Genomic DNA, 26,992 nt, shown 5'->3' on the forward strand with positions numbered 1-26,992 from the left:
CCATTACACCAGCGGTTCTAGATAAGCTTTTTTTAATGCTCTTTCCCCGACGTTGATTTAGAAATGGAATATTTAATTCTAAATTAGGAAAATCAACGATTCGTGGATTTGAAAGATTAGAGAAACAAGCAACAGTTGCTTTGCGCCGCCCGGGAATCGAACCCGGTGCACAAGAATGGGAATCTTGCATGTTACCACTACACCAGCGGCGCTCGATAAGGGGGTTTCAATGCTCTTTTTCCGACGTTGATTTAGAAATGTAATATTCAATTCTATATCAGCAAAATTAACGATTCGTGCTCTTGAAACATTAGAGAAACAACCAACAGTAGCTTTGCGCAGCAAGATAATCGAACCCGGCACAGAAGAATGGGACTCTTGCATGTTACCACTACACCAGTGCCGCTCGATAAGGGAATTTCAATGCTCTTTCTCCGACGTTGATTTAGAAATGTAATATTCAATTCTATATTAGCAAAATTAAAGATTCGCGCATTTGAAAGATTACAGAAACCACCAACAGTTGCTTTGCGTCGAACGGGAACCGAACCCGGAACACAAGAATTTAATCTTGCATGTTACCACTACACCAGCGGCGCTCGATAAGGGGATTTCAATGCTCTTTTTCCGACGTTGATTTAGAAATGTAATTTTCAATTCTATATTAGCAAAATTAGCGATTCGTGCATTTGAAAGATTAGAGAAACAACCAACAGTATCTTTGCGCCGCCCGGAAATCGAACCCGGCACACAAGAATGGGAATCTCGCATGTTACCACTACACCAGCGGCGCTCGATAAGGGGATTTCAATGCTCTTTTTCCGACTTTGATTAAGAAATGTAATTTTCAATTCTTTCTTAGCAAAATTAACGATTCGTGCATTTGAAAGATTAGCAAAAAAAAATAACACTTGCTTTGCACCGCCTGGGAATAGAACCCGGTGCACAAGAATGGGAATTTTGCATGTTACCATTACACCAGCGGTTCTCGATAAGCTTTTTTTAATGCTCTTTCCCCGACGTTGATTTAGAAATGGAAAATTCAATTCTAAATTAGGAAAATCAACGATTCGTGGATTTGAAAGATTAGAGAAACAAGCAACAGTTGCTTTGCGCCGCCCGGGAATCGAACCCCGTGCACAAGATTGGGAATCTTGCATGTTACCACTACACCAGCGGAGCTCGATAAGGGGATTTCAATGCTCTTTTTCCGACGTTGATTTAGAAATGTAATATTCAATTCTATATCAGCAAAATTAACGATTCGTGCTCTTGAAACATTAGAGAAACAACCAACAGTAGCTTTGCGCAGCAAGATAATCGACCCGGCACAGAAGAATGGGACTCTTGCATGTTACCACTACACCAGTGCCGCTCGATCAGGGAATTTCAATGCTCTTTCTCCGACGTTGATTTAGAAATGTAATATTCAATTCTATATTAGCAAAATTAACGGTTCGCGCATTTGAAAGATTACAGAAACCACCAACAGTTGCTTTGCGTCGAACGGGAACCGAACCCGGAACACAAGAATTTAATCTTGCATGTTACCACTACACCAGCGGCGCTCGATAAGGGGATTTCAATGCTCTTTTTCCGACGTTGATTTAGAAATGTAATTTTCAATTCTATATTAGCAAAGTTAGCGATTCGTGCATTTGAAAGATTAGAGAAACAACCAACAGTATCTTTGCGCCGCCCGGAAATCGATCCCGGCACACAAGAATGGGAATCTCGCATGTTACCACTACACCAGCGGCGCTCGATAAGGGGATTTCAATGCTCTTTTTCCGACTTTGATTAAGAAATGTAATTTTCAATTCTTTCTTAGCAAAATTAACGATTCGTGCATTTGAAAGATTAGCAAAAAAAATAACACTTGCTTTGCGCCGCCCGGGAATCGAACCCGGTGCACAAGAATGGGAATCTTGCATGTTACCACTACACCAGCGGCGCTCGATAAGGTGTTTTTAATGCTCTTTCTCCGGCGTTGATTTAGAACTGGAATATTCAATTCTATATTAGCAAAATTAACGATTCGTGCTCTTGAAAGATTACAGAAACAAGCAACAGTTGCTTTCCGCCTTCCGGGAATCGATCCCGGGGCACAAGAATGGGAATCTTGCATGTTACCACTACACCAGCGGCGCTCGATAAGGTGTTTTCAATGCTCTTTTTCTGACGTTGATTTACAAATGTAATTTTCAATTCTTTATTAGCAAAATTAACGATTCGTGCTTTTGAAGAACAAGAGAAACAACCAACAATTGCTTTGCGCCGCCCGGGAATCGAACCTGGCTCCCAAAAATGGGAAACTTGCATGTTACCACTACACCAGCGGCGCTCGTTTGGAGATCTTCAATGCTCTTTTTCCGACGTTGATTTAGAAATGGAATATTCAATTCTATACTAGCAAAATTAACGACTCGTGCATTTGAAAGATTAGAGAAACAACCAACAATGGCTTTGCGCCGCCCGGGATTCGAACCTGGCGCACAAAAATTGTACGCTGGCATGTTACCACTACACCAGCGGCGCTCAATAAGGGGTTTTCAATGCTCTTTTTCCGACGTTCATTTAGAAATGTAATATTCAATTTTATTTTAGCAATATAAACGATTCGAGTATTTGAAAGATTACAGAAACAACCGACAGTTGCTTTGCGCCGCCCGGGAATCGAACCCGGAGCACAAGAATGGGAATCTTGCATGCTACCACTACACCAGCGGCGCTCGATAAGGTGTTTTTAATGCTCTTTCTCCGACGTTGATTTAGAATTGGAATATTCAATTCTATATTAGCAAAATTAACGATTCGAGCTCTTGAAAGATTAGAGAAACAACCAACAGTTGCTTTGCGCCGCCCGGGAATCGAACCCGGAGCACAAGAATGGGAATCTTGCATGTTACAACTACACCAGCGGCGCTCGGTAAGGTGTTTTTAATGCTCTTTCCCCGACGTTGATTTAGAAATGGAATGTTCAATTCTAAATTAGCAAAATTAACGACTCGTGCATTTGAAAGATTAGAGAAACAACCAGCAGTTGCTTTGCGCCGCCCAGGAATCGGACCCGGCGCACAAGAATGGGAATCTTGCAAGTTACCACTACACCAGCGGCGCTCGATGGAAGTTTTTAAATGGTTTTTTTTTTCGAAGTTGATTTAAAAATGTAATTTTCAATTCTATATTAGCAAAATTAACGACTCCTGCATTTGAAAGATTAGAGGAACAAAGGACAGTGGCTTTGCGCCGCCCGGGAATCGAACCCGGTAAAAGAAAGAAAGAAAAGAAAGTGTAAATTTAAGAAAGAAAGAAAAGTGTAAAAGAAAGAAAAATTCTAGTTATGGAATAAAAAAAGTTTCGAAACGATCAACGTTCTAAATAGAAAATGGTTATAGATCATACTGATATTACTACCACAAGGAGGAAGGAAGAAGTAATAAACAGTAGAGAACTAGAGAGAAAAGTTAAGTTTAATCAAGAACGGACAAAAAATACTTGTGCATCAGAAACGATTACTGGCGATAATGACAACGCTGAAGAAAAACAGTGCTCTTTACAAAAAGAGGCACACCAACCAGATCCATCAAATAGAAAAGAAGAGATAAAACTACGAGGTGCTTGTGTGGTTTAATATTAAGTTAAAACTTTCATTTACTTTCGTTCCAAACATCTTTTTAACCTTTATCTCGTATTTTATCTCTCCGACGATCTCTAGAAAGTTATAGACCAGATAATTCAAATAAATGGGTACTTCGCTTTTTCAAAAAATATCCTTTTGTCCATGCTAAGTGGTGGACGTAAAATTCAAAGAGAACTTGATTTACCACGTGTTTTAAAAGCAAGAACAGAAAGTAAAAAAGACAGAGTCTGGAAGTTCAAAGCTCCAAAGATAAGCTTCGTTGCAAAACATAACATAGACATGATCGCAAGGCTTGAAAATGTCGTTACTGAACCTCTCTTGCTAAAAGATATTTCCAGTGACTCTCTCAAAGACTTTATACGGAAGGCATCTGAAGCTGAACCAAAGAGTATTAGGGGACTCGGTTACCGATTTCCCCTGGCTTTTTTGTTACATGCAAGCAGTGGAAAGAGCTGTGAAACTGGTGGCCGAAACGGCTCAAAATTTTTGTTGTATAGACATGATCTCAACATAACATAGACATGATCTCAAGGCTTGAAAATGTCGTTACTGAACCTCCCTTGCTAAAAGATATTTCCAGTGACTCTCCCAAAGACTTTATACGGAAGGCATCTGAAGCTGAACCAAAGAGCATTAGGGGACTCGGTTACCGATTTCCCCTGGCCTTTTTGTTACATGCAAGCAGTGGAAAGAGCTGTGAAACCGGTGGCCGAAACGGCTCAAAATTTTTGTTGTATAGACATGATCTCAACATAACATAGACATGATCTCAAGGCTTGAAAATGTCGTTACTGAACCTCCCTTGCTAAAAGATATTTCCAGTGACTCTCCCAAAGACTTTATACGGAAGGCATCTGAAGCTGAACCAAAGAGCATTAGGGGACTCGGTTACCGATTTCCCCTGGCCTTTTTGTTACATGCAAGCAGTGGAAAGAGCTGTGAAACTGGTGGCCGAAACGGCTCAAAATTTTTGTTGTATAGACATGATCTCAACATAACATAGACATGATCTCAAGGCTTGAAAATGTCGTTACTGAACCTCTCTTGCTAAAAGATATTTCCAGTGACTCTCTCAAAGACTTTATACGGAAGGCATCTGAAGCTGAACCAAAGAGCATTAGGGGACTCGGTTACCAATTTCCCCTGGCCTTTTTGTTACATGCAAGCAGTGGAAAGAGCTGTGAAACCGGTGGCCGAAACGGCTCAAAATTTTTGTTGTTCAATCGCAAGAGAAGGATACATAAGAACAAAAATTGACTCACGTGTGAATATGTTAAAATTTAATTTAAAAAAATAACAGTTTGATGCGGCAATGAAGTAGAAACAAACATTTTGCTGCTGTAAGAATTGCAATAATTAAAGATAAAGAAAAAGAAACGCTAAATTTGGCATAATTTTTTTTTATTATTATTATACATTGTAATTAATAATTTTTTTTTTCTGTTATGCTTATATATATATTTAAAATCATCTTTTGTAACATTATATGAACGAAAATTTCATAAAAATATTTTATAAAAGTTTACAATTTTTCCATTTTCTTAGAAACTTTAATCTTTTTGCGGCACCTGAAGATATTGTATTGCAACCAGAATTTTTAAATTTTTTTTTTTAGCCTAAAGGCTAAATTATCTCCACTATTGCCAAACTAAAATCTAAGAAATTTTTTTTCTTTTATTAGTTTTTTTTTTAAAAATTTTCTTTTTTAATTTTTTTTTCTATTATTTACAAATTCCACCTTTTTTTGCGGCACTTCAAAATAATGTAATATTGCAACCAAATTTTTTAAAAATTGTTTTTGAACCTAAAAGGCATTTTGCATGTTACGCCAACGGCACTTGACAGCTGATTTTAAATACACCTCTTCTTAAATTGGTTTAGAAATGTAATTTTCATTTCTATATTGGCAAAGGTGAACTATTTGTGCATTCGAAAAAAGAGCAGAATCAGCCAACAGTTACTTTGCGCTCCCCGGGAATCGAACCGGTGCACAAGAATGGGAATTGTGCATGTTAGTCTTATTATGAAAGAAAATTGTATCATTTTTAGAAAAAAAAAATTCTTTTTTATATATTCGTATTTTAAATTATCAGAATAATGAATATAAATCATTGATCATAATATATTTTTCTGTCTTTTAAATCCTGCCATCAATGGCAACCTTTGATGCTTTTAGCAGCGCATATGGTTAATGTTCGTGATTTATTATAAAATATGGAAGAAAGTGTAAATTTTCAGTGCATGCATTATCTCTAGTACCACGTGAGATTTCTTTAATATCCCAGCACACAACACTAAATGCTACAATTTTGAAAAAAGGTTAAAATGCAATGAGTGGAAAGTCTTGACTTAATTTAGCTGCTAATAATAAATAAAAGATTTAGCTATAATAACGTCTCTTTTTAAAGGAACACTAAGTCTGCTTTGAGACGAACCTCGTAATTTTAAGCCGCTCAGAAGAGTTTTAAGATTGCGAGGAGGACTTCTAAGCTTTCAACCGGCTCTCCAGGCTTCCACACCACTGCGACGGGGGGGAACGTTTGGTCCCGACAGTTTTATGGTGCATAAGTTTCGCTTCCACGACGGTTCTTCGGTGGAGCCAGGTCTCGAATCTGAAACACTCCTGTTCCGCAATCGAAACGTTGCTACTAAGCCACTGTGGCGCTCCGCAGAAAATAAAAAAGTGAAGTCTGAGGTTAGTTTAAATCTTTCTCCCACATTTTGGTCATCCCATTATTAGATAATTTTTTATATATTATTTTTTGTGAAACTTTTCTGCACATTTACTTTATTAAGCTTGTCACATTTTGTAGAGAACTAAATATTTATCTTTCACATCAACCTTGTAACATTTCAGGAATAGAATTACATTAAATAAGGATTACAGAGATGCTTTAGAAAGAAATAAAAACCGAGCAATCATCATCTGAAACCAATAATATACGTTTGAAAGAAAGTACAGAATTACTCTAAAAGAAAGTAGGCTAATTATGTTTTCGTTCGAAACGACCGACCTCATGATGTTGTTATTGCAGTTTCTTTTACGGTGTAATGTTGTCTTAACAGGAAATCCTCTAACCCTTAAAAAATCATCTAACAAAGAGCACAACAAAAAAATTATAAGAATCACGTCCCAAAAGAATAAAAGAGCTACACATCTCATCACCCCCATTTAAAGGAGAAAAATGTGAAACATCGGATTCTATTCGAATTCTGCTTTCATTTCGAAAGATACAAAAGGAAATATATAACCATTTATTTAACTTTAGGTTTTTTTGGAATTACAATAAAGCACATCGTTTAATTCGATAATCTCGTTATTTAAATCACACATTATAATAACGCAGACCTATAGAATTTGACAATAAGATTTCATATTCATTGCAGAATAAATCATTTTGGTCGTGATTTTTTACAATTCTGATACATTTTGAAGTTCCAAATCAAAACATTTGAATAACATTTCAAAGAAATTACAAAATTTTTAATTCCAAGAGCATTTTTTAAATAACCATCTAGACATACTTTTTACTTTTTATAGTTTTATTTCATAGAATAAAATGATAAAATATAATTATTAACTTTAGATACATTAAGATGCACTGATGCTTAAATTTACAAATGCCTTTAATGCAATTATTCAATAAGACTGCCACAAATATATTAAAAATTGTTATTTTATATGATCTTGAAAATGGTCAATCCGATGAAAGAATTTAGGTTTCATTAAATCTGTCTTAAGTGATTAAGAGATATCATTAAAAAAACTTGGAGGAAATTTATATTCTTATTTGGGATTTTAATATATATGATTGCGATTCTTAGCAGAAGATTCTCGAGATTGGAAAAGTGCTACAGCATTCATGAGTAATCGGTATTTTTGAGTCATTTAATTAACATGCAGAGATCCTTTCAGGCTTTTTGGTATCCTGCAGCTGGATAAATTAAAAGTGTCTCGAATAGAGATATTCAACACTGGGCTTTATATCCAAAAAAAGGTAACATCACTATGAAAGCCATTCAAGATACCGCAAGAAACCGTTCTCAGTGATCAATGAGTAAAATAGAGATATCCATTCAATGTAATGAACTTCCAAAAACTATAGTACTATCATTAGGAAAGTTATCCAAAATAATCCAAGAATCCAGTCTCAATACTGGATAAAACAAAAATATCTCAAATAGAAGAATTCAGGTAATGGAACCAAGGGCTTAACTGCAAGTGCGACCACTAGGAAAACCATTGAAGATAATCCAAAAATTCTAGTCTCAATAATGGATTAAAAATTATGCCTCAAATAGAAGCTTTCAAGTACAGGAATCAAACGCCAAACTACAAGTACGATCACTAGGGAAGCCATCCAAAATAGCTCATGAATCCAGTCTCAGTGCTATAGGAATAAAAATGTCTGAAGTAGAGGTGTCCAAGCAGTGGAACCAAATTCAAAACTGCATATTCTGTCATCAAGAAAACCATTCATGATATCCTAAGAATGATCTCCATAATATCATGAGCTTAAATACACGATACCAGAGGGTTATCAATTGGTATTTTTTCAGAACTTTCAAGCTGCGACTGGAACAATAATGCCTTGTTGTTTATAGAAGCTTAGAAGCTGAAAAGAACCTTTACACCCAGAGATTCGTAGTAGCCACTCTTCTCAATGTATCGTTAATAAGAGCAAGTTTTCGGAAGAATCATTCTTGAACTCAAATATATTGAGGCTATGTCCTCCTAGTTGATGTCTAAATTCAATATATAGAATGGCTTTCGACTGTCATGGGTAGAGAGCATGGTGGCCATGACTATCTAATCAATATTAAGTAAAGTCATCATTTCTGCGGAAGAGAAGTCCTTGAAGGAGATAAATCATATAATAAGCACAATGACTTCTGTTTGTATTTCATGTGTATTCTATGATCACACAGCTATATGGTGAAGGTCATATAAGGTCATGAACCTTATATGACCTTAAAGAGTCTTACTGTCATTAACTTTAAATGAAAGCGATATCTCACTTGGACGATGATGATTCTGTTCTAGAATGGTGTTGGCCGATAGCTTTATCCTTATGAATCACAAAGTTACGCGACATGCAACCCAATATGTTAATCATTTATTGAAAAAAGAGGATTTTTTTTGTCGAATAACTTGTCCACCAGATTACCTGACCGTATTTGCATATAACATATTTGGTATGTTCTAGGAAGAGAACTTGATCTTCTGCAAGTGAAAAATCATAATCTTGCATGTGTAAAAATCCTCACTGTTAGAAAATTGAAATTTGCAATCACAAGCAATTATCTATAACTTCATTTCCAACATGGAATTCTGATCTGAAATTGTAAAGCTAAAAGAAATGGCAATACTCATTATTAAAAGGACGACCTTGAGAATATCAGATGGCAGCATATATATGTCATTATTAGCCTAATTTAGAAAAACATTTATTTCTCTTTATTATGCTATTTTATTATTAGCTATTTTAAAATTTTGGATATACATATGCCAAGTTTCATTGCAATAAACCTATGAATTTGTATCATGTTTAAGGTTTTAACTTTGGGGTACTAGTTATTTTAGATATATCTCTTATATTAAAATGAAAGGTTTTCTTTATTTCAATAAACCTTTTCCCTTCTTTTTAAGGAGATTCCTAAGGATACGTTGGTTTACCTTTCTTTTAAGGAAACCGTAATTTTTATTCACATTTTTTTTCTGAAAATAATTTATTGTTTTCATTTATTGTGGATTCTATAAAAGTCAGTGTGTCCATTTACATTATTTTCTTCTAGTGTCATGATGAAATTAGATAGAATTGTGATGCTAAATGTTGAATTTGGAGAGATACATATTTTTAAATACTGAAGTGAAAATAAATGCATCCATATGAAGACAAATTGAAGTATAAATTTCAATGATGCATTAACCAAACTTGAATACATATTGACCACATTATAATAAAAAAGGCTCACTTGTTGATAGAATAGGAAAAAGTAAAAATAAAAACGAATATAAGTATTCATAAACTCATAAAAAATAAAAATAGTATGTTAAAAAATAATATTGTGGGGTAAACTATTAAATTTATATGAAATGTTTGAAAAAACCATTCTATAAAATTTTCTATCTAAAGACTGTAATGATAAAGGAAAAGGTTGTTTTAAAAAGCACCATTATGGTGTAAAAGTATCCAGAATACTTAATAAATTAAAGATATCAATTTATTTGTCGATATTTATTGCATATTCTTCAAAAAAATATCTTCCGGTTACACTCAACGTATTTCTGGAAAACATTTTTCCGAATCTCAAAATATATAATGCCATTTTCGTGAACTTACCTCGGATTTCACGATAAATTTCTTTTTAAAGCACAAAAAGACTCAAAATGGTGACAATGAAAAGACAATTTTAAGCCATAGATGTCGGAAATATTCACTCATTGTTAGATCTAGAGAATTAGCAGCTTATAGAGTTTTTTTTTATTACTGTAATAGCTAATTTACTGTAATGAAAATACATGAATTATCTAACAACAATCCGAACCATATTTTAAGCTTTCGAACAATTCAAAGTTTTCGATATAAAAATGTTTATTAAATAACAATAACTGAACACAGTTCTTTGATCTAATCGTCATGTGGAAATTAGACAAAATGGCTGGTGTACCAAATCTCGGATCATCCAGTATGTATACTTTACTTTAAACACTTCGAATCACAAAAAGATTTTTTTTTGTATATAAACAGTTATCTTAAATGACATCGTAACTTTTCAAACATTTTTGCGATAAAAAATTATATTACAGAAAGAAATTATAAAATTTCCCATTTTTGAAAACTGAGTAAGATCAATTTCTTTTCTCATTAAAAAAAAAATTTAATTCGAAACAATAATATGAAGACAAATATTGAGTATTGTCATATATTTGTATTTATGAAAACGTATTATAAATGTTTGTTAACGATTTTGAGCTTAAATGTATTTCGAATGAGACATTCCCTATAATTTTTAATCAACATAATATAATGTACTAAAATTCGGTAAATATCATATGTTTTGTAAAAAAAAAAAAAAAAAAAAAAAAAAAAATCTTTTTAAAAAAAATAATAGCATTAAATTTTATTTGATAAAAGAGCAAACATTCTAAAACATGTTTGCGATATAAATCACCCAAGAAAAGAAAATGTCTTTATTTTCCGAAATAGATTATAATGCTTTAACCCGCGAAGACGCGCGCTTCTGTTGTGACTCGAAGACGCGCATCGGGCTTCGCAGGCCCGGAAACGTTTTTCGTGAGAAAAACGCAAATAAAATTACATTTACGTTACCGAAAATCTAAGTTTCACAAAAGCATACTACTGAAAATATAAAATAATGTTTTTCAGATAATGCCACTTTCAATTTACACAATTACAACTAGTTTAAGTACAAAATATTTAAAATTGTTTAAAGGTTCTTTTCTCTTTAAAATTGAAAATTACAAAACATACATGAGACATAAATTATTACTAGTATTTATTAATAAAAATTATTTCTACATTAGTAAATTAAAATAAAACTTACATTTTAGAGACATTTGCAGCAAACAACGCTGCTATGTTCCCCGCATACATTTTTTTTACACGCGGAACAACACATTTGGGATTTTCTGTCCTTTGTACTGGGACATACATGGCATCTTTTTCTAGAAATTTTTTGCTTTTTTTGCGGAGGAGTATCGCAATTTTCACTGCGGTTACAATTCAATTGGTCACGCAATTGACGGGGAAGAGTAGCCTGCATACTTCTTTCTTGAAGGTGGTCCTTCAATAATTCTAAAGAAAGATCTTTTATGAATAAACTTCTTTTCTTATACTGAACGGGTGGCGTATTTGATGACAGTAATATGATACGAGAATTTACAGTAGCAATATTCAGCATGCTGAAAAATATGACCATAGGCCATCTTTTACTTATCCTCGCAGTAGAATATGTAGCTGACATTTCATCCACTACATCAACTGCGCCCTTTGTAAGGTTATAAAATGTTATAATCTCTGGTTTCTTTGCTTCTCCTGTAGAAGCGTCAATTGTACCACCATTATGCATTGAGGATAAAAGAACAACACATTTGTTTTTTTTCGGTACGTAAGAAACCAGTGTCAAATTTTTTTGGAATCCAAATAATGTTGAATATTGTTCTCGTTTTTTTCCAGAAATGAATTCCTTTGGAAGCTCCCTTTTATTTTTTCGGACTGTTCCCACAAGTGTAATTTTTTTCTTCAAGAGGTCTTTTGCTAAATCATAGCTAGTGTACCAATTGTCAACAGTTAGGTTGCGTCCTGAATTGAAAATAGGTTCTAGTAATCTCTTTACAATTTTGTCTGGGCCATTTTCAACGTTATATGGTACTGCTGGTTGAGTTCCTGCATAAATCTCTAGGTTCCATGTATAAAATGTTCTCGCATCTACCAAGGCAAAAATTTTTATTCCATACTTGGCTGGTTTATTTGGCATGTACTGTCGAAATGAACACCTTCCTCTGAACGGTTCTAATTTTTCGTCGATTGTCACATATTCTCCAAGAGTTTGAACTTTTTGACAATTTGCGACGAACATTTCAAAAATATTTCTGATGGGAGCAAGTTTATCCACTTCTCTTCTAGAAGAACGATCTCTTATATCATCAAATCTGACACACCTCATCAGAAATAAAAAACGTTTATATGACATAGTACGGTGGAATATGTCAATTCCTGTTCCATCAGTAGCCCAGAGGTCCTTTACATTTACATGGGAAGATTTGTGCAGTCCACCAAAATAGAGAAGTCCTATAAATGCCTTTATTTCAGAAATTTTTGTAGGATGAGCGTCTCTTTCTCTTCCAAATTTACATGCAATTGATCGAATAAAAATATTCGTGCACTCGACAATAATTGATATAATACTTTCATCAATCAGAAATGTCCAAGAATTTATTGGCGAGGATACATTTTTTGTTTCGCCAATATTTCCAGGCAGTTTTGAAATGATATTGTGAGCAGGAGTTCTCACATTTTTCCTTGGCTCCTTTTTATGCCATATCGTTTTACCGTCTTTCCCAACGTAATCATCGGTGGATTCACAAACGTACACTTCACTGTCTGAATCTAGCTCCTCTTCTGAATTCGATTGATGATCACTAATTAATTCTTCATCAACAATTTCTTCATCTTCCTCATTAAGAGATTCTTCATCTGTTGAAACTTCCGCTAATAATTTTTGTAATCTTTCGCATTCCTCTTTATAACTCAAGTATCGAGACATTATTGCGACCGTCTCCAATGCTTACAAAAATAGATATGCGAACGCTCGCATCGGGCTTTCGAGACCCGCGCAGCTGTTTCTGACAGCAGGTGTTCCATTTTCCAAGAAACGAGAGGGGTGAAATTCCTAGAATGACTGGGGTCAGGTGGCAAATGACCTTGAACGCAGCTACTGGGGAACTTGAGTTTCTACGCTGAAAAACCGATTTTCTGCAGAATTTTTTTCAAGCGCTCGGGCCTCTGAGGCCCGACGCGCGCGCTCGCGGGTGAATTTTTAATCTTAGAATTTCATTTTAGAGTGTTTTTTGAAATATTTGGCAAATAGTGAATATGAAATTTTTATTTCTCAAATAATTATACTCACCAAAAAAAAAGTCTATAATTTAATTTTGTAAAATAAAAATGACTTTTCTTATATGATTTGAAAATGTTAAAAGTCTTTACACGAAGAAAATTATTTTAAAAATGTGATGCATCACTTATTTTATTAATAAACTGTCCGTTTTGCGACCAGCTAGTTTGATGGATAATCCTGTCGATACTGCTACGTTCAGTGGTGGCGGGGTGGTCGGCTGTACGCAAGAAGACAAGAAGAAGCTAGTTTGATGGAAATACTTATTGTGAGAAAATTTATTTAACTATTTTTCCTACAAATTAATCTTAATTAATTATTATTTAGTTTGAAAGAAAATATTCTTTATTAAATATTAATTTTGCATGAGAGATTTATTTACACATTAGAACACAAAAAAATAAATTTTGAAGCACAAAATATGCAAATAAAGATCTTTTAATAACGGCTCATATATAAATGTAATTTTCATGGAAATATTAGCCTAATAACTAGACGAAAGTATAATTATATTAGGTTTAAAAAGATAGAATATATTATGGAAATCAAATTGATTTCTGATTATATTCAGTCATCCATCTTTAACCATCCAAACATCGGTAATCATCAGGACAGACTGAAATAATTAATCATTTATGACAACGAAAGAAGCAATTACGGCTGCAAATGGTATTTCGCGACCATCATTAATTCGCTAATTTCCAATTTAATATTTTATGATGGAGCGCCACTGCTGGCATGAAATATGTGCTTTGAATTTTGAAGAAAAGAATAAATTTAGTTAACTACCCAATTCGTTGGTAACGGCAAATTTTAAACCAAATTCTACATTCTTAAAGTATTCACTCTTTAACTTATTGTGCGTGATTTTTTTCAATAAAATATTTCCGTTTCTTCTTTTTGAGACAAACGATTTATTCAGTGGAAAACGTTTTTATGTTACTAAAAGAGAGAAATTTAATTTCACTTATTATTTCTATACCAAACATTTATTTTGATATTGTCCTTAAAAGAGGATGAAATTTTATCAATAAAGAAAACGAACCAAAGTTATAATTTAGTTAAAAATCCATAAATCTTTTAAATAATATCTCTTTTTAGAAGTAAATTGACTACAAAATATTATTTATATCAACAATAATAAAAAAAATTCTAAAACCTTTTATCATAAACTTCGATTAGTTTTAATCAATAGCATAAATTAAATTTTATACATCATATTTCATACACTTATTAGAACTCAAATATGAAGTTTAATCAGAATATATGATTATAAACATAATCTTCCGCGAAATAATATTTTAAAATTGGAGTGATTCCTACTATATAATAGCTTATTTTGAATAAAGAATACTTTTAAGTTTTTATTATCCTTCTAATAATTAAAAAATATTTCATAATTATTCATCTATTTATTATTTTATGTAAGCTAACACAACATAAAGAATAGTAATTCTATATTTTTATATTTTATTACTTACAGAAAGCAAATTTCGTTACAAATTTTATTCTAATTACTGTATTGTAAAGTATTTTATTTGAAAAGTATTTGATGGAATATTGATATTTTTAGAAATTATAGGAATATTTGGAGAAATTCATTAAATATTGGTCGTGTTCAGAATGAATTATGCTATTATATCGTATTAAAATAAGAAATCAAAGCTTCTTTCAAAATTATTCTGAGGATTACTTGCAACATTGTCTATAAAAATAATTTTCTGACTATTTATGAAAATCTTTGATTTTTAAGCAGTTTTTTTATTTAATCTTTAGTTTACCAATTTCAATAAATAAAATCAAGATGTAAATTCAGTATCAACATCATTATTATTATAAAACCGAATAGAAATTTAAAAATAAAATCCAGAATATATACAACATATTTTGTATTATGTTGTGATATTTTAGAAATAATTTAAAATCTGCATTCATCAAAGCTTTAAGAATAATTTTTTTCAGTCGTTTTTCATTTCGATTAATGTTAAGTTTTAAATAGCTAATGAATATTTGTGTTTTCCTATGTTTAAAATTTCTGGTTTCACGTTAAAAACTGCTGTAGGATTAAACAGTTTAAGAAACGGAAATGAAATTATTGATAACAAAAACTACACAGAAACGTCTTTATTTATTTTCCACAAAGTTCTAATTTCTAAAATATATAAAATCATTATGCTTACATTTTTCTAGAAAACAGAAATACATGATACCTGAAAAATATTTTCTTTTCTAAAGAACTTAGTGCATTAAATGCCGATTCAATAAGGGTTATTTTAGAAAAATTCCAGTTCAAATATTTTACGTTGAGATATTTTGGACATAATTTGAAAATTGTATTTCAAATTCAAGGTCAAGGATAATTTTTTCATTCGCTTTTCTGTCTCGAGTTCTGTTAAAAGAGCCTTGATGTTGGTATTTTAAAAGTATTGAAGCTGTTAGTTTATTAAGCCAGTTAAATTTAAGGAATTAGTTAATTTAGTCTTCATAAGTAAAGATCCATAAAACTATCTTAATTCATGCACTGCTGAAAAAAAAACAATGACATAATATCATTAAAAAAAAACCCTCTATTTTAGTACAAAAATAAGATCATTAAACATATTATCAAATGTTTAACAATTATTTACTTTGATCCCTATAAAAATTTCTAATAAAAAATTCTTTATTTTGACGTTTATAGTTTAAAAAAATGTGAGCACTATTTATAGTGATAAAAATGGAATTCATATGCAATTTGTACGTTAAATAATTCTAAACTTCTCAATAGATATTATTCAAATTTTATAACAATAAGACAATTTAAAAAGTTACACAGAAGGTTTTTCACTGAGAATCGTAAAAATTCAATAAAGAATCAATAAGTTCAATATATTTTATGAATTAAAAACAAATTTACCTAAATGAAAATTTTTATTTTTTCCGATTTTATTCCAATTAAATTAAGATATTATAGTTATTACAGATATTTTAAATTATCTTATTTATTTTTCTACCAGTTGAAACCAGTTGATTACATTTAATACGATTCTTTACAAACGATTAATAAATTTTTGGCGAAAAATTAGCTTTCGTTGATTTTGAAAAATGAATAATAATAATTATTATTGGGAAAAGTTTCAGAAATTATGACATTTAAAAATTCTATGATGAAGTTAATATTCTCATTTTAGATTAAAATAAAAGATTCAGATGATGAAACAATTTCACCAATTATAACATTTTAATAATAAAAATATAATAAAATTATTCAAAAAATATGCATTTATTTACTTGAATATTGCCATTTCTTTGAAATGGTAATAATTTTAATATAAACGTTTCACTGAGAAAATTTTGCTGTTTGAGAAGAAAAATTTGATGAAATCCAAACTTCTGCCTGCATCAAATTATGTTCGAATTTCTAGGATATCATATAATTTTTTGAAAATATTGTCAATAAGGTGCATGAAAATACTGGAAGTAATCTGCCTATATATATAAAAGGATGTCTGATTGTATAAATGCTTAATTTTTATGGATTATAAGTATATGCTTTCATTCGTTACTTACATAACTTTTTACTGAGTGTTGCATTAAACGACGAAAATAAACTTTCAATGTTTTATTTCATGTATTTTTCATCTGAGTGGTAATAAGGGCCGCGGTGCCCCGGTGGTAAGGTTTCGGCTTCGGAACCGGAGGGTTTCAGGTTCGTGACCCGATTCCACCGAAGAACCGTCGTGTAAGGGGGTCTGTTGCACGTTAAATCCGTCATGCCAAACGTCCTCCCGTTGGTGTGGTGTGGTGTGGAGAGGGGGTGCCAGCTCAGGTGTCGTCCTCGTCATCTGACCGTGGCTCAAAATTACGAGGTCCGTCCCAAAATAGCCCTAGTGTTGCTTCAAACGGGATGTTAATATAACCAAACCAAACTATCTGAGTAGTAATAATCGAGATAAAATTAATCATAAATATCTTTACATTCTAATAAACTCTGGTTATATTATCCAATATATGGGTTACATTATTAACATTTAATAAACAATCTTAAAAACTCCACAATGATAAAATGTTCATTTTTGATGTCATAAAATTTCATAAAAAGAACCAATTCATTCAAGGATTTTAAATAAACGAAAGAGGTATAATGCTTTCACTATATGATTATCCAAGCTGTTTTTATTAAGAATTTTAAACAATAAGGCATTGAATTACCAAAAATAAATAAATTAAAAAAAGACAATAAATGATAATTTTTGAATAATTTAATTTTTTATCTGAAATTTTTCTATTAGTTTTCTATGAGTCATTTAAAAAATTTGTTATGAAATTCAAGTGTTTCAACCACCTTTTTTAATTTTTATAAAAATAAAAAGTTGTAATCACTATTTGATCCATTTCCTTAAATAGTATAAAGATGCTGTCTAAACATTGAACAACATAATGGCATCATCATCATCGTTATTTTTTTTCTATTAAGAGACAGCAACTTTAAGAAATTATTAGTTAAAACACTAAATATGTTCTAATTTCTTTTAAATTATAAATAGTTTTGTTACTTTTCTGTATTTTGAATTTGAGCATCTTCACTTGTGTACAAAACTTTAGTAGCTTTTTTTTTATTGTATTGTAATTTTGGAAAAAGGTAAACTAAAGGATATAAAATTCATATTACAGTGGCAAAACAAAGTACTTAAAGAATAAAAAATTTAATAAGAAAACTATGAATATGACAAATGCCGTAGGCTATGAAGCAGAAAAAGCTTTATTGCTAGGATATTGGTTTTCAAAAAAACAACAGCTAGGCGAGAAATAGCCCTACTACTAGCTAAGCGAGAAATAGTCCTTTAGTATAAGGTATGACCTCCTCCAGTTGCAATGGTTGTGTAATAACAACTTTCCATGTCCAAAATAATATTATCCTGCAATTCTAGAGGCAATAAGCTCATTCTCTATAAGCATTTGCATAAATTGCCTGTTTTTGTTTCTGGATAGTAGAACTGTACGGAAAATAACTCTCCAAAGCATCCCAGGCATGTTCAGTCGGATTTAAATCAGGGGAATACCCTGGAGAATTCATTCGTCGTATATATTCAATTTTCAGAAATACCTGAACAAAAAGAAACTTTTGTTGTCATTCGTTATTGCCTATAAACAGAAAGTCTAGATCTACAGTACTTCAGAACTGACACACATAGGGGAGAATAAATCACAGTAACAATCTTTGTTCAATGAACATTCATCAAAAATGTGGATATCCGTTCTTATTTCATCATTATGCCTTTCCACACAAGGAAAACCATGACTACCCAGCAGTCTCTTTCCCTGATGTTAATGAGATGAAAGCTTGTACCGCTCTCAACATATATCAAATGACATCGAAAATCGTTTCTGAGATTAAAACTATTCGTATCAGAAAAGAAGAACGTGGCTTCATTGAAGAGATCTCCAGTTTTTTTATTCATTATACTGTTGTAAATGATGCTGCCCATAACCTACCATCAATGGTATATAGCATTTTGATGTCCGAAGAATAGAATACTTTTAAGCGTCATCTGGAGCAATGAGATAGCATAAACAGTATATGGCGATACATACGCAAGGGCTGTGAAATGTTGTCAGCAAGGTTTCAGTTTCTTTTTGCCAAAATGATGACATATCGCCATTTATTGGGATTTATTTCTTTGGCCATTCATCACCAATATATTTTACAGCTGTACCAGTACTCTGGAACGCTTTCCAAGTGCATGAAACAAAACATTCGGAATCCCACGAGAGAAGGACACTTTTATACTGCCATCCGGACACAATGCGACAGCCTAGACCGTTAATCGTAATATCGAAACAAAATCTGCATGAAACAAATCGAGCATGAAACCAAATCTTTTCCGGTTTTAAACTCATCGCAACACCCGTGAAACTATGCTTTTCTTCCAATCTCCCGATTACTCTATATTTTGTAAATGAGTCTTGATGATCTTTTCTGGCTGTTTTGAACAAACGATATAAAACAAGACTTTTCTCCATCTTTTAAATAGCCTCGCACAGCGCGCCCTGACTCTATGCGTTTTATGGAACGCTCGCAACACCTGTGACGTCATCATCCTGATATTTATATATGCGCGATCTTACTGTTCATTTGGTGTTTTATTGTAATAATCACAAACAAAAAATTTTTCAATTTCGTAGCTGCATGATGAAAAGTTACTTTATTGTGTAAGCTTTGCACACTAGTGTATATCTCTGAATATAACTTCTTTGGTAATTATTATTTGTTTGGTAATTTTTAATTTATTTTACTATAATGGTTATTTTATCAAAACAAGTGCATTATTCTAAAATTCAGTTTTAGTTTGACTTTACATCTAAATTAATAAAAATGACTATGGAAGCAAGGAGATTTTTTATTATTTTTATACATCCAATTTTGAGCTAATTTTAAAGTTTGAGTTGATAATATACATTCTACGGAGAAAAATTAACATAATATTTAAAAATGTAACCAAGTTTGTGAAAACTGATTCTTTGCTTTTTCAAATAAGGTATAATACAACGAACGTTCTTTAACATTCGATTTCTAATTAAACAAACATAAACTATTAAAAAAATCAATAGTGTTCATTAGCTTTTTAAATATTTATCTATAACAAAAACTTTATTAATTCTTGAACATAGATACATGAATAAAAACAAAATATAGAGCAAAAGATTTATAGAAATTATTCAAAGTGTGACAGGATTCAAATACTTATTTAAATTCATAAAATTGATGAGAAAATCTAATAGAATAATTTGGAAAATAGTTTCAAACTCTTTTCATAAATAGATTAAAACTCACCATCTTTACAAAAATAAATTAGATGTAATAGAAATAAAAATAAAATGGAAAACTTTTCCTTCTCCAAGTAATCGAAGCATTTTTAGAATTTTTAATTACAGAAAATGAAGCATTTCCGGTTAACACAGTATTTTTCTAATGGAGTATTTAAAATCCTTACTTATTCCTGATTTAACAAAAATATTCTCATTTTATATTCAAAGTTGTAACTGTTAATGACATTACATCTCCAGCAGGACAGACAAAGTTTCGCTTCTAATCTCGATGTCATTTCACCTCTTCTAGTTCGAAAAGTTTACTTGTCGGAGGGGGAGGGGAGAGTGAGATCTTTTCTCCGGAAGCGTCAAAAGGATTATTTCCTCATTGGGAATGACATTTACATTCGTAATTGTGGATTATTTCAATCCAGCAGGTGTTTAGTGAGAAAGGAATTAGAGGGAGTTTCATGTTTCTCCCGGTCTTAGTTCTATTTTCTCGATTTCATAGGATTACTGTTTTCATTTAATTGAGGAAAAAGCAAACGTATTTTAGTTTGATATTTAAAAATTCTTCTCGTTGTAAATTCTATTCAGAATCGGATATTTTTACTGATTCGTCGAATTTCGTAATTTTCGAGTACACTGAAAGCGGTTTATTTAATTGATTGATGAAACTTGTTCATAACTTCAAGCCTATAATTTGTCATGAATTTCTCCATTTTTCTATTCTAATGACTTGTTTCCATTTCATTGAGTAAAACATTTAATAGGAATTACTTTTTAAAATATAATTTTTTCGTATACCAAAAAGTAGAAATATTCTATTTTACTTTATTTTCTGATTTTTTTCTTTAATTTATGATTTATTATCAGAAATGTCATGGACTCTTGAAAAATATCCTAAAATTCATTTCCAGGTTGCACCACTCGTATGGAAACACAATTTAATTTAGTTAATGAATTAGTAAATAATTATTCTTGAAATATAGAACAATGTGTTTTTATTCACAACATGCAAGTAAACATATTTTCAGTATATGAAGTAGTATGATAAAAGTTGAGTATAAAATTCTATTTTTCTGCATTCGAAACATGTAAAAGTGAAAAAAATTGTGTAAAAATAAGAGTAATTTAGTATATTAGTTTAAAATAGAGATATAGAATTAAATTCTTTTTGTAACTGGTTCGTTCTGTTTCATGTTTTGATGGTCTTTTCAGTGAAAACTTTCAGAAAAATTTACTTCTTTGTATAGTGAATGTTTGTTTGTTGTTTCTTTTTTCGCTCATAACGAATATTGAAAGATGAAGAAAATTCATAAAAGTAGAGTTTTGTGACTCTACGACTCTACTTTTATGAATTTTCTGACTGAATGACTGGAATTTCCTATGCTGTTCCAAGGAATCTAATAAATGGTGCCTCAATTTCCAACTGCAATTCTTTTCATAAACCTGTGTGCACATTATGCTAAAATTGTAACGCACGAGGCAAACTGCACACATTCCCTATTAACTATTCCTATGTATAAAGGCTCTTTATTCTTTCTATCTGCGATTGGGAAGGGTAATCCATAATGGTAGTAATTTTTTTCCGTTAACCTCCTTTCCTCTTCAGTTGTTGTAAAAGGATGAAATTACATTGCATATGCATGTCACGAAAAGATTATTTGAGTTTTTTTTAAACCCATTCCGTTAGAATAATTGGTTCCATTCCTCATTAATTATAATCGAGCTACGTCCTAAATAATTGAATTTGTGGATATATTTCTTCTCCCTGTAACTAATTTGTTCTTTTTGAGATTAATATATAATAATTTATTCATAAAATTCCCTCTTTATTCAAATCTAATATTTGGCACCTTCTAAAACCTCTAGACACCTGCCCAATTTAAATTAGATTGCATTTTCCCAATGGGTTGTAATTTTGATATCTGGAAACGACTTCTTTTCTCAATTGAAAGAAGATATTTCTCAAGCTGTGTTTTGCATGATTTTTCAATGATACCATATAGAAAATTTATTTTACGTACTGGTGAAATTGACTTTTAATTTCTGGCTTGTAATTTGTCTCAGGCTTAATGGCTTAGTATCGAAAAAAAGTATCGAAAAAATTTTAACCTCGAATTTAATTTGTTTGCGTTTTATTATATGCATATTAATACATTCAATAATAAATAACAATTTTATTTACGAATATAAAGAAATGAAATTTTTTGTAATAAAATTTCAAACAAACATTTATTTATTGTTTTATAGTACGATATAAAGTATTTTATTTTAATTCTAAAATAAATTAAAATTATTCCCCAAGCGATTTCTTTCATAATATTCCAAATGATTTATTGTTAATCATCTACTTATAACTTCCTCCAAAAAATTTTGATTTCATTTATAATCAAGTTGAAATAGATGTCCTTTTAAATAAGTTTTATATCGAGAATTATTTAAAGGGTATTTTAATCATTTTTTACAAAGAAAAAAAGGAAGAAATCTTCGCTTCGATCTTTTTCATAATGGAAATTTACATATTTTTTTCAAATTCAGATATTTTTTGGAAAAAAATATTCTGTATATAAAACACAACTATTAATGATCAATTAATTAAATGAAATTTTATTTTCACATAGAAGGTTCCACCTAATAGAAAATTTTGAAAGAAATTATTTCAAAATAAATAATATCTATAATAATATATTATAAAGTTCTTAAAAAGAAACTATTTGAATTAAAACTGTCAGTTTATTACTAGGAAATATAGTTATTTTTAAAAAGATAATATATGTGACACTAATAACAAATAAATGGTTCAAGCTCTAAAAGAAAATATTAAAAATAAAAAAAGAATTCACATGAGAAAGTTTTCGTCATAATTGGTGATGCTAGATGATTTAAAAAAGAACGTTAAATGAGAATTAGGCCATATCTGAATTTTATGCTTTAATTTAATAAATTCCACACGAATATGATGCATAAAAGGTTCTGAAATTGCTGACTAAGGAACGTTATAACTAAATTTCACGGATATTAGTGAGAAAAAGAAACCGTAATTGAAAGAAATGTTGTAACAGAGTTAGGGGTAATATAGTTTTAAGTTTGAATCCTTCTTAAATAGTTCAAAGAGAATATCTTCTAAAATAGATACCAATGCAGGAATGTTAAAAATAGATATTCTGCAAATGATAATTGAATAAATACAATATATAGCGTCCAAAGCAATCTAATAAAGAGCAGTATATATCAGCATTATCATGAAGCGTACATAATATCGATTCGCAAAGCTACCATATGTGATAAAATACACTCATGCCCATAAGTTAAGGATAATGCAAGTTCAGCAAAAGAAAGAGTCAGAAGCAAAAAAAAAAATTCGACTTATTTGTAAAGCCTATTTATGAAACAAAAGGTAAAGAGCAAAAAATATGTTTGATGTCATTTATAAAAATTCTGCAGAGTATCAAATTATCGATCTGATCTTGGGGATTATTACACCACTCATCAAGCAATGCTCTCCGAAGTTCCGGTAGACATGTAGGAGGTGGTTAACAGGCTGCAACTCGTCGGAAAAGCATGTACCACACATGCTCTACTGGAAATCCGGTGAGAATGCTGGTCAGTCCATACGGGTGATATCCTCTGAACGAAGGCATTCGCTTATGATGCTTGCACGATGAGGACGGGCGTTATCAATCATAAACATAAATTCTGCGTCCATGGCGCCCAGAAACAAACATGCATGTTGTTACAGAATGACGTCCAGATAGATTTAACCTGTCATGGTTCCAATGTGAACATGCAGGTCAGTTCTGGAACCCAAAATAATTCCTCCTCAAACGAGCAATCCTGCACCACCGTAACGGTGTCCTTCAATCATGTTCTCTTGGTGGTAACTCTCCATATGAAAGTCGGCGAGAATCAGACTGCAAGCTATACCTGGACTCGTCGGGAAACATCACACAAGCCCACTGTTGCGGTATCCACAATGCATGGTCTCTACTCCAGGCTAACCGCAGGCGACAGCGAGTTGCAGTAAGTGGAACACATCTGACAGGCCTACGAGCATATAGACCAATTTGCCCTAAGCGTCTGTGCGCGATCTGCCACGATTTGCCTTGCCGTACCAGTGGCTGATCAAATTGACGAGACAGATCTGATGCTGTGCTCTGTCTGTTTCTTTTGGCAGTAACTGCCAAATACCGGTCCTCATTCGGCGTTGTAACTCGAGGGCGACCTGTGCTCTAACATCTATTCACATTACCATCATCTTGGAATCGTTGACAAAGCCTGGAGATGACACTCTGGGCGATTCCAAGTTTCTCGGATACTTCCAGCTGGGCACGCCCATATTCCAGACGGCTGATAATTCTACCACGTAAAAAATCATCCGAATGCATCTATGTGGTTATTGCATTGAAAGGCTTATAAAGTGCTTGTGAACAATTTTACTTCTTTGCCTGCATTCCTTATACATTGCTCTCCTACACTCTCGTCATTGTGACGTAACTATAGGTGTCATCTGGTGGCTTCCTGAAATTTGCATATGAATTTTGAAGATGTGTATGGTCATTTTAAAAGTCATATATGTATTTTAGTGATCGATTTTCGCGTGATACTGAATTAACCTTAATTTATGGACATAAGTGTAATATTGCGTAATTTAGCCAGCAATATAATTATTCAAACCATTTCATTCTTCTATGATGTACCGTAAAGGATAAAATAACATATATTTTATAAAAAAAATGCTCTTAAATATTATCGAATTATATATTATTTTTAATTTGACAAGCATGAATTAGGATTTTAATTACCTAAAGTTAGTAAATATAAAAAAAGGCAATCTTAATTTTTTTAACAAAAGATCGATTGTATTTAAATAAAACTCGGGCTCTTTAAAGGCAGTCTTTGTGAAAGTATTATGCAGTTATTTTCATTCATGTATATTTATTATAAATTGTTTCTTAATAATTGTGCTATCAATATACATGTATAATTATCCACCGCTGCTTGTAACCCTGAATAGAACTAAAAATACCTCCCGCTCATTTGGTTTGCATCATTATCAGAAGCGCCAACCCCTACTTCTGTATTGGCTTCAATAGAATCGACCAGATCTATTTTAACATGGGAAATGACTGACTTATTTATATGTGAATAAAATTAAGCATGAATAAAATTATTGATAAGGATATAAGGTCATTTTTTTATATTTTTTTACTGGATTTTAGCTAAGGCCAATCAGCTGAGGTCAGCAATTATTATTATTTTACACTTGGGCCAATTCATCATATTTTTACTCCAATGCCATTTAGAAGTTATTCATTATATTTTCTTTCATCATTTGTTTTATTTTGTATTAGACAAGGTATCTTTTTCAGTTAGTGGATTACTATTGGTTTTAGTTCGATTTTAGTGATTAGTTTTGATTTGAGCGTTCGTGAACATTATGTACAGAAAATAGTGTTCCAACTGCAAGAAAACAAAAGTTAATAAGAACGAAAACTTCAGGATAAAAGGAGAGACATATCTAAATGACATTTAATAAGATCTGAGATACTGCTAATCGGATACCAACTTATATAAACATACACATCTTCTAGTTGCATATTGTATCAGATTTGACTTGAAGATATGCATATTGTAGCATTTGACCAATGCATGCATTTCACTAATTATGTATGCATTTCACTAATTTTTGAAAACTTAATTTACTAAATTGAATTTTTGATAAAGGGTCTTCACTTTATTATGTTATGTTATGTTATGTTATGCTATGCTATGCTATGCTATGCTATGTTATGTTATGTTAGGTTAGGTTAGGTTAGGTTAGGTTATTTTCCTTATCAGATATAGTTTCGAAATCAGGTAAAAACAAAACTTTCTCTTGAAGGCATTTTTTTCGTTGTACTTCATTTATAAACTTTTACGATAGTATTATTTGTTTTAAATATGCCAAAATAATATAAAGAATAACTAACAGACATTATTACAAGTGTTTGTTTCCGGGACATAGATAATATACAAAATAAACATAATCAGGCAGGGACTCTATTATTGAAACCTCATTAGAAAATGCTGGAAGGGATACAAAAAGAGGGAAAAGGATGCAAGACATTAATTAATGTGAAAAACCTTTTAAACATAATTTAATATAAAGAGATTTAATGATGTCTAAGAAACGCTGAAAGGTAACATCATTAAAAGTGATGAATTTGTAACACCGATGCAGCACTGATTGCTGGAACTACTTGATTATTCCTGGACTAAATGAGACATTATCAGTTAAGCAGAAAAATATTGGATTAAAAACAAAATAAAGAGGAAAAAATAATGTTTCAGAATCCGATTTTTATACACTTAAATTTCATTTTTTTAAAACGAAAAATAAAGGAGTACGTGTTCTGTGTATTGGCACTCTATAGAGCAGACTATTTAATCTAGAACTATCAAATTTGGCGCAAGTATAATTTGGAAGATGGTAATGTACACCGCTAGACATTCCTTAGAAATTTTAATTAATTAAAATTTAAGCAAGATTTTGACATCTTTCTGAAGCATTTTTGAAAATATTGTCAAATTAAAACTTTTTCACTCCATTTTTAATTTCAAAAATTTATCTTTTTAATGATCGAAGCATAGTTATCGGACAATTTTTTCTATAAACTTTTGCAATTAAAACATTTAATAATTTCCAATAAGTATTTATACTATTGCAATGAAATTCAAACCAATTTATTGTATAATAATATTAGTAATATTTCATTCATAATATTTTATCTCGAGATTTTCTATCATGTGGCCAAAAACAATTTCTATGACTCTTCAGTTTTCCATTTTTTCTATGATATCAGATTGAATGCACACTATAGAATGATTTTTTAACATGCTTTTTTTAATCGGATTTCGAATCTTTAAATTTTT

The 26,992-nt window shown here is 31.5% G+C and overlaps 1 protein-coding gene and 5 non-coding genes across 6 annotated transcripts; all 6 read right to left on the bottom strand.

Annotated features, from left to right (window-relative positions):
* Window positions 1–141: 141 nt before the first annotated feature.
* Window positions 142–212, bottom strand: Trnag-ccc (transfer RNA glycine (anticodon CCC)). The gene has a single exon. It is a non-coding gene; the product is annotated as a tRNA-Gly (tRNA).
* A 510-nt stretch (window positions 213–722) lies between these two features.
* Window positions 723–793, bottom strand: Trnag-ccc (transfer RNA glycine (anticodon CCC)). Its single transcript has one exon. It is a non-coding gene; the product is annotated as a tRNA-Gly (tRNA).
* A 1,092-nt stretch (window positions 794–1,885) lies between these two features.
* On the bottom strand, window positions 1,886–1,956 carry Trnag-ccc (transfer RNA glycine (anticodon CCC)). Its single transcript has one exon. It is a non-coding gene; the product is annotated as a tRNA-Gly (tRNA).
* A 705-nt stretch (window positions 1,957–2,661) lies between these two features.
* Trnag-ccc (transfer RNA glycine (anticodon CCC)) lies at window positions 2,662–2,732 on the bottom strand. The gene has a single exon. It is a non-coding gene; the product is annotated as a tRNA-Gly (tRNA).
* A 123-nt stretch (window positions 2,733–2,855) lies between these two features.
* On the bottom strand, window positions 2,856–2,926 carry Trnag-ccc (transfer RNA glycine (anticodon CCC)). Its single transcript has one exon. It is a non-coding gene; the product is annotated as a tRNA-Gly (tRNA).
* An 8,289-nt stretch (window positions 2,927–11,215) lies between these two features.
* Window positions 11,216–12,934, bottom strand: LOC129987701 (piggyBac transposable element-derived protein 4-like). The gene has a single exon (XM_056095651.1). The coding sequence runs from the start codon at window positions 12,932–12,934 to the stop codon at window positions 11,216–11,218; it is 1,719 nt and encodes a 572-aa protein (XP_055951626.1).
* Between the last annotated feature and the right edge of the window lie 14,058 nt (window positions 12,935–26,992).

Source organism: Argiope bruennichi, chromosome 10 (assembly GCF_947563725.1).
Source record: "Argiope bruennichi chromosome 10, qqArgBrue1.1, whole genome shotgun sequence".
NCBI classification, from domain to species: domain Eukaryota; kingdom Metazoa; phylum Arthropoda; class Arachnida; order Araneae; family Araneidae; genus Argiope; species Argiope bruennichi.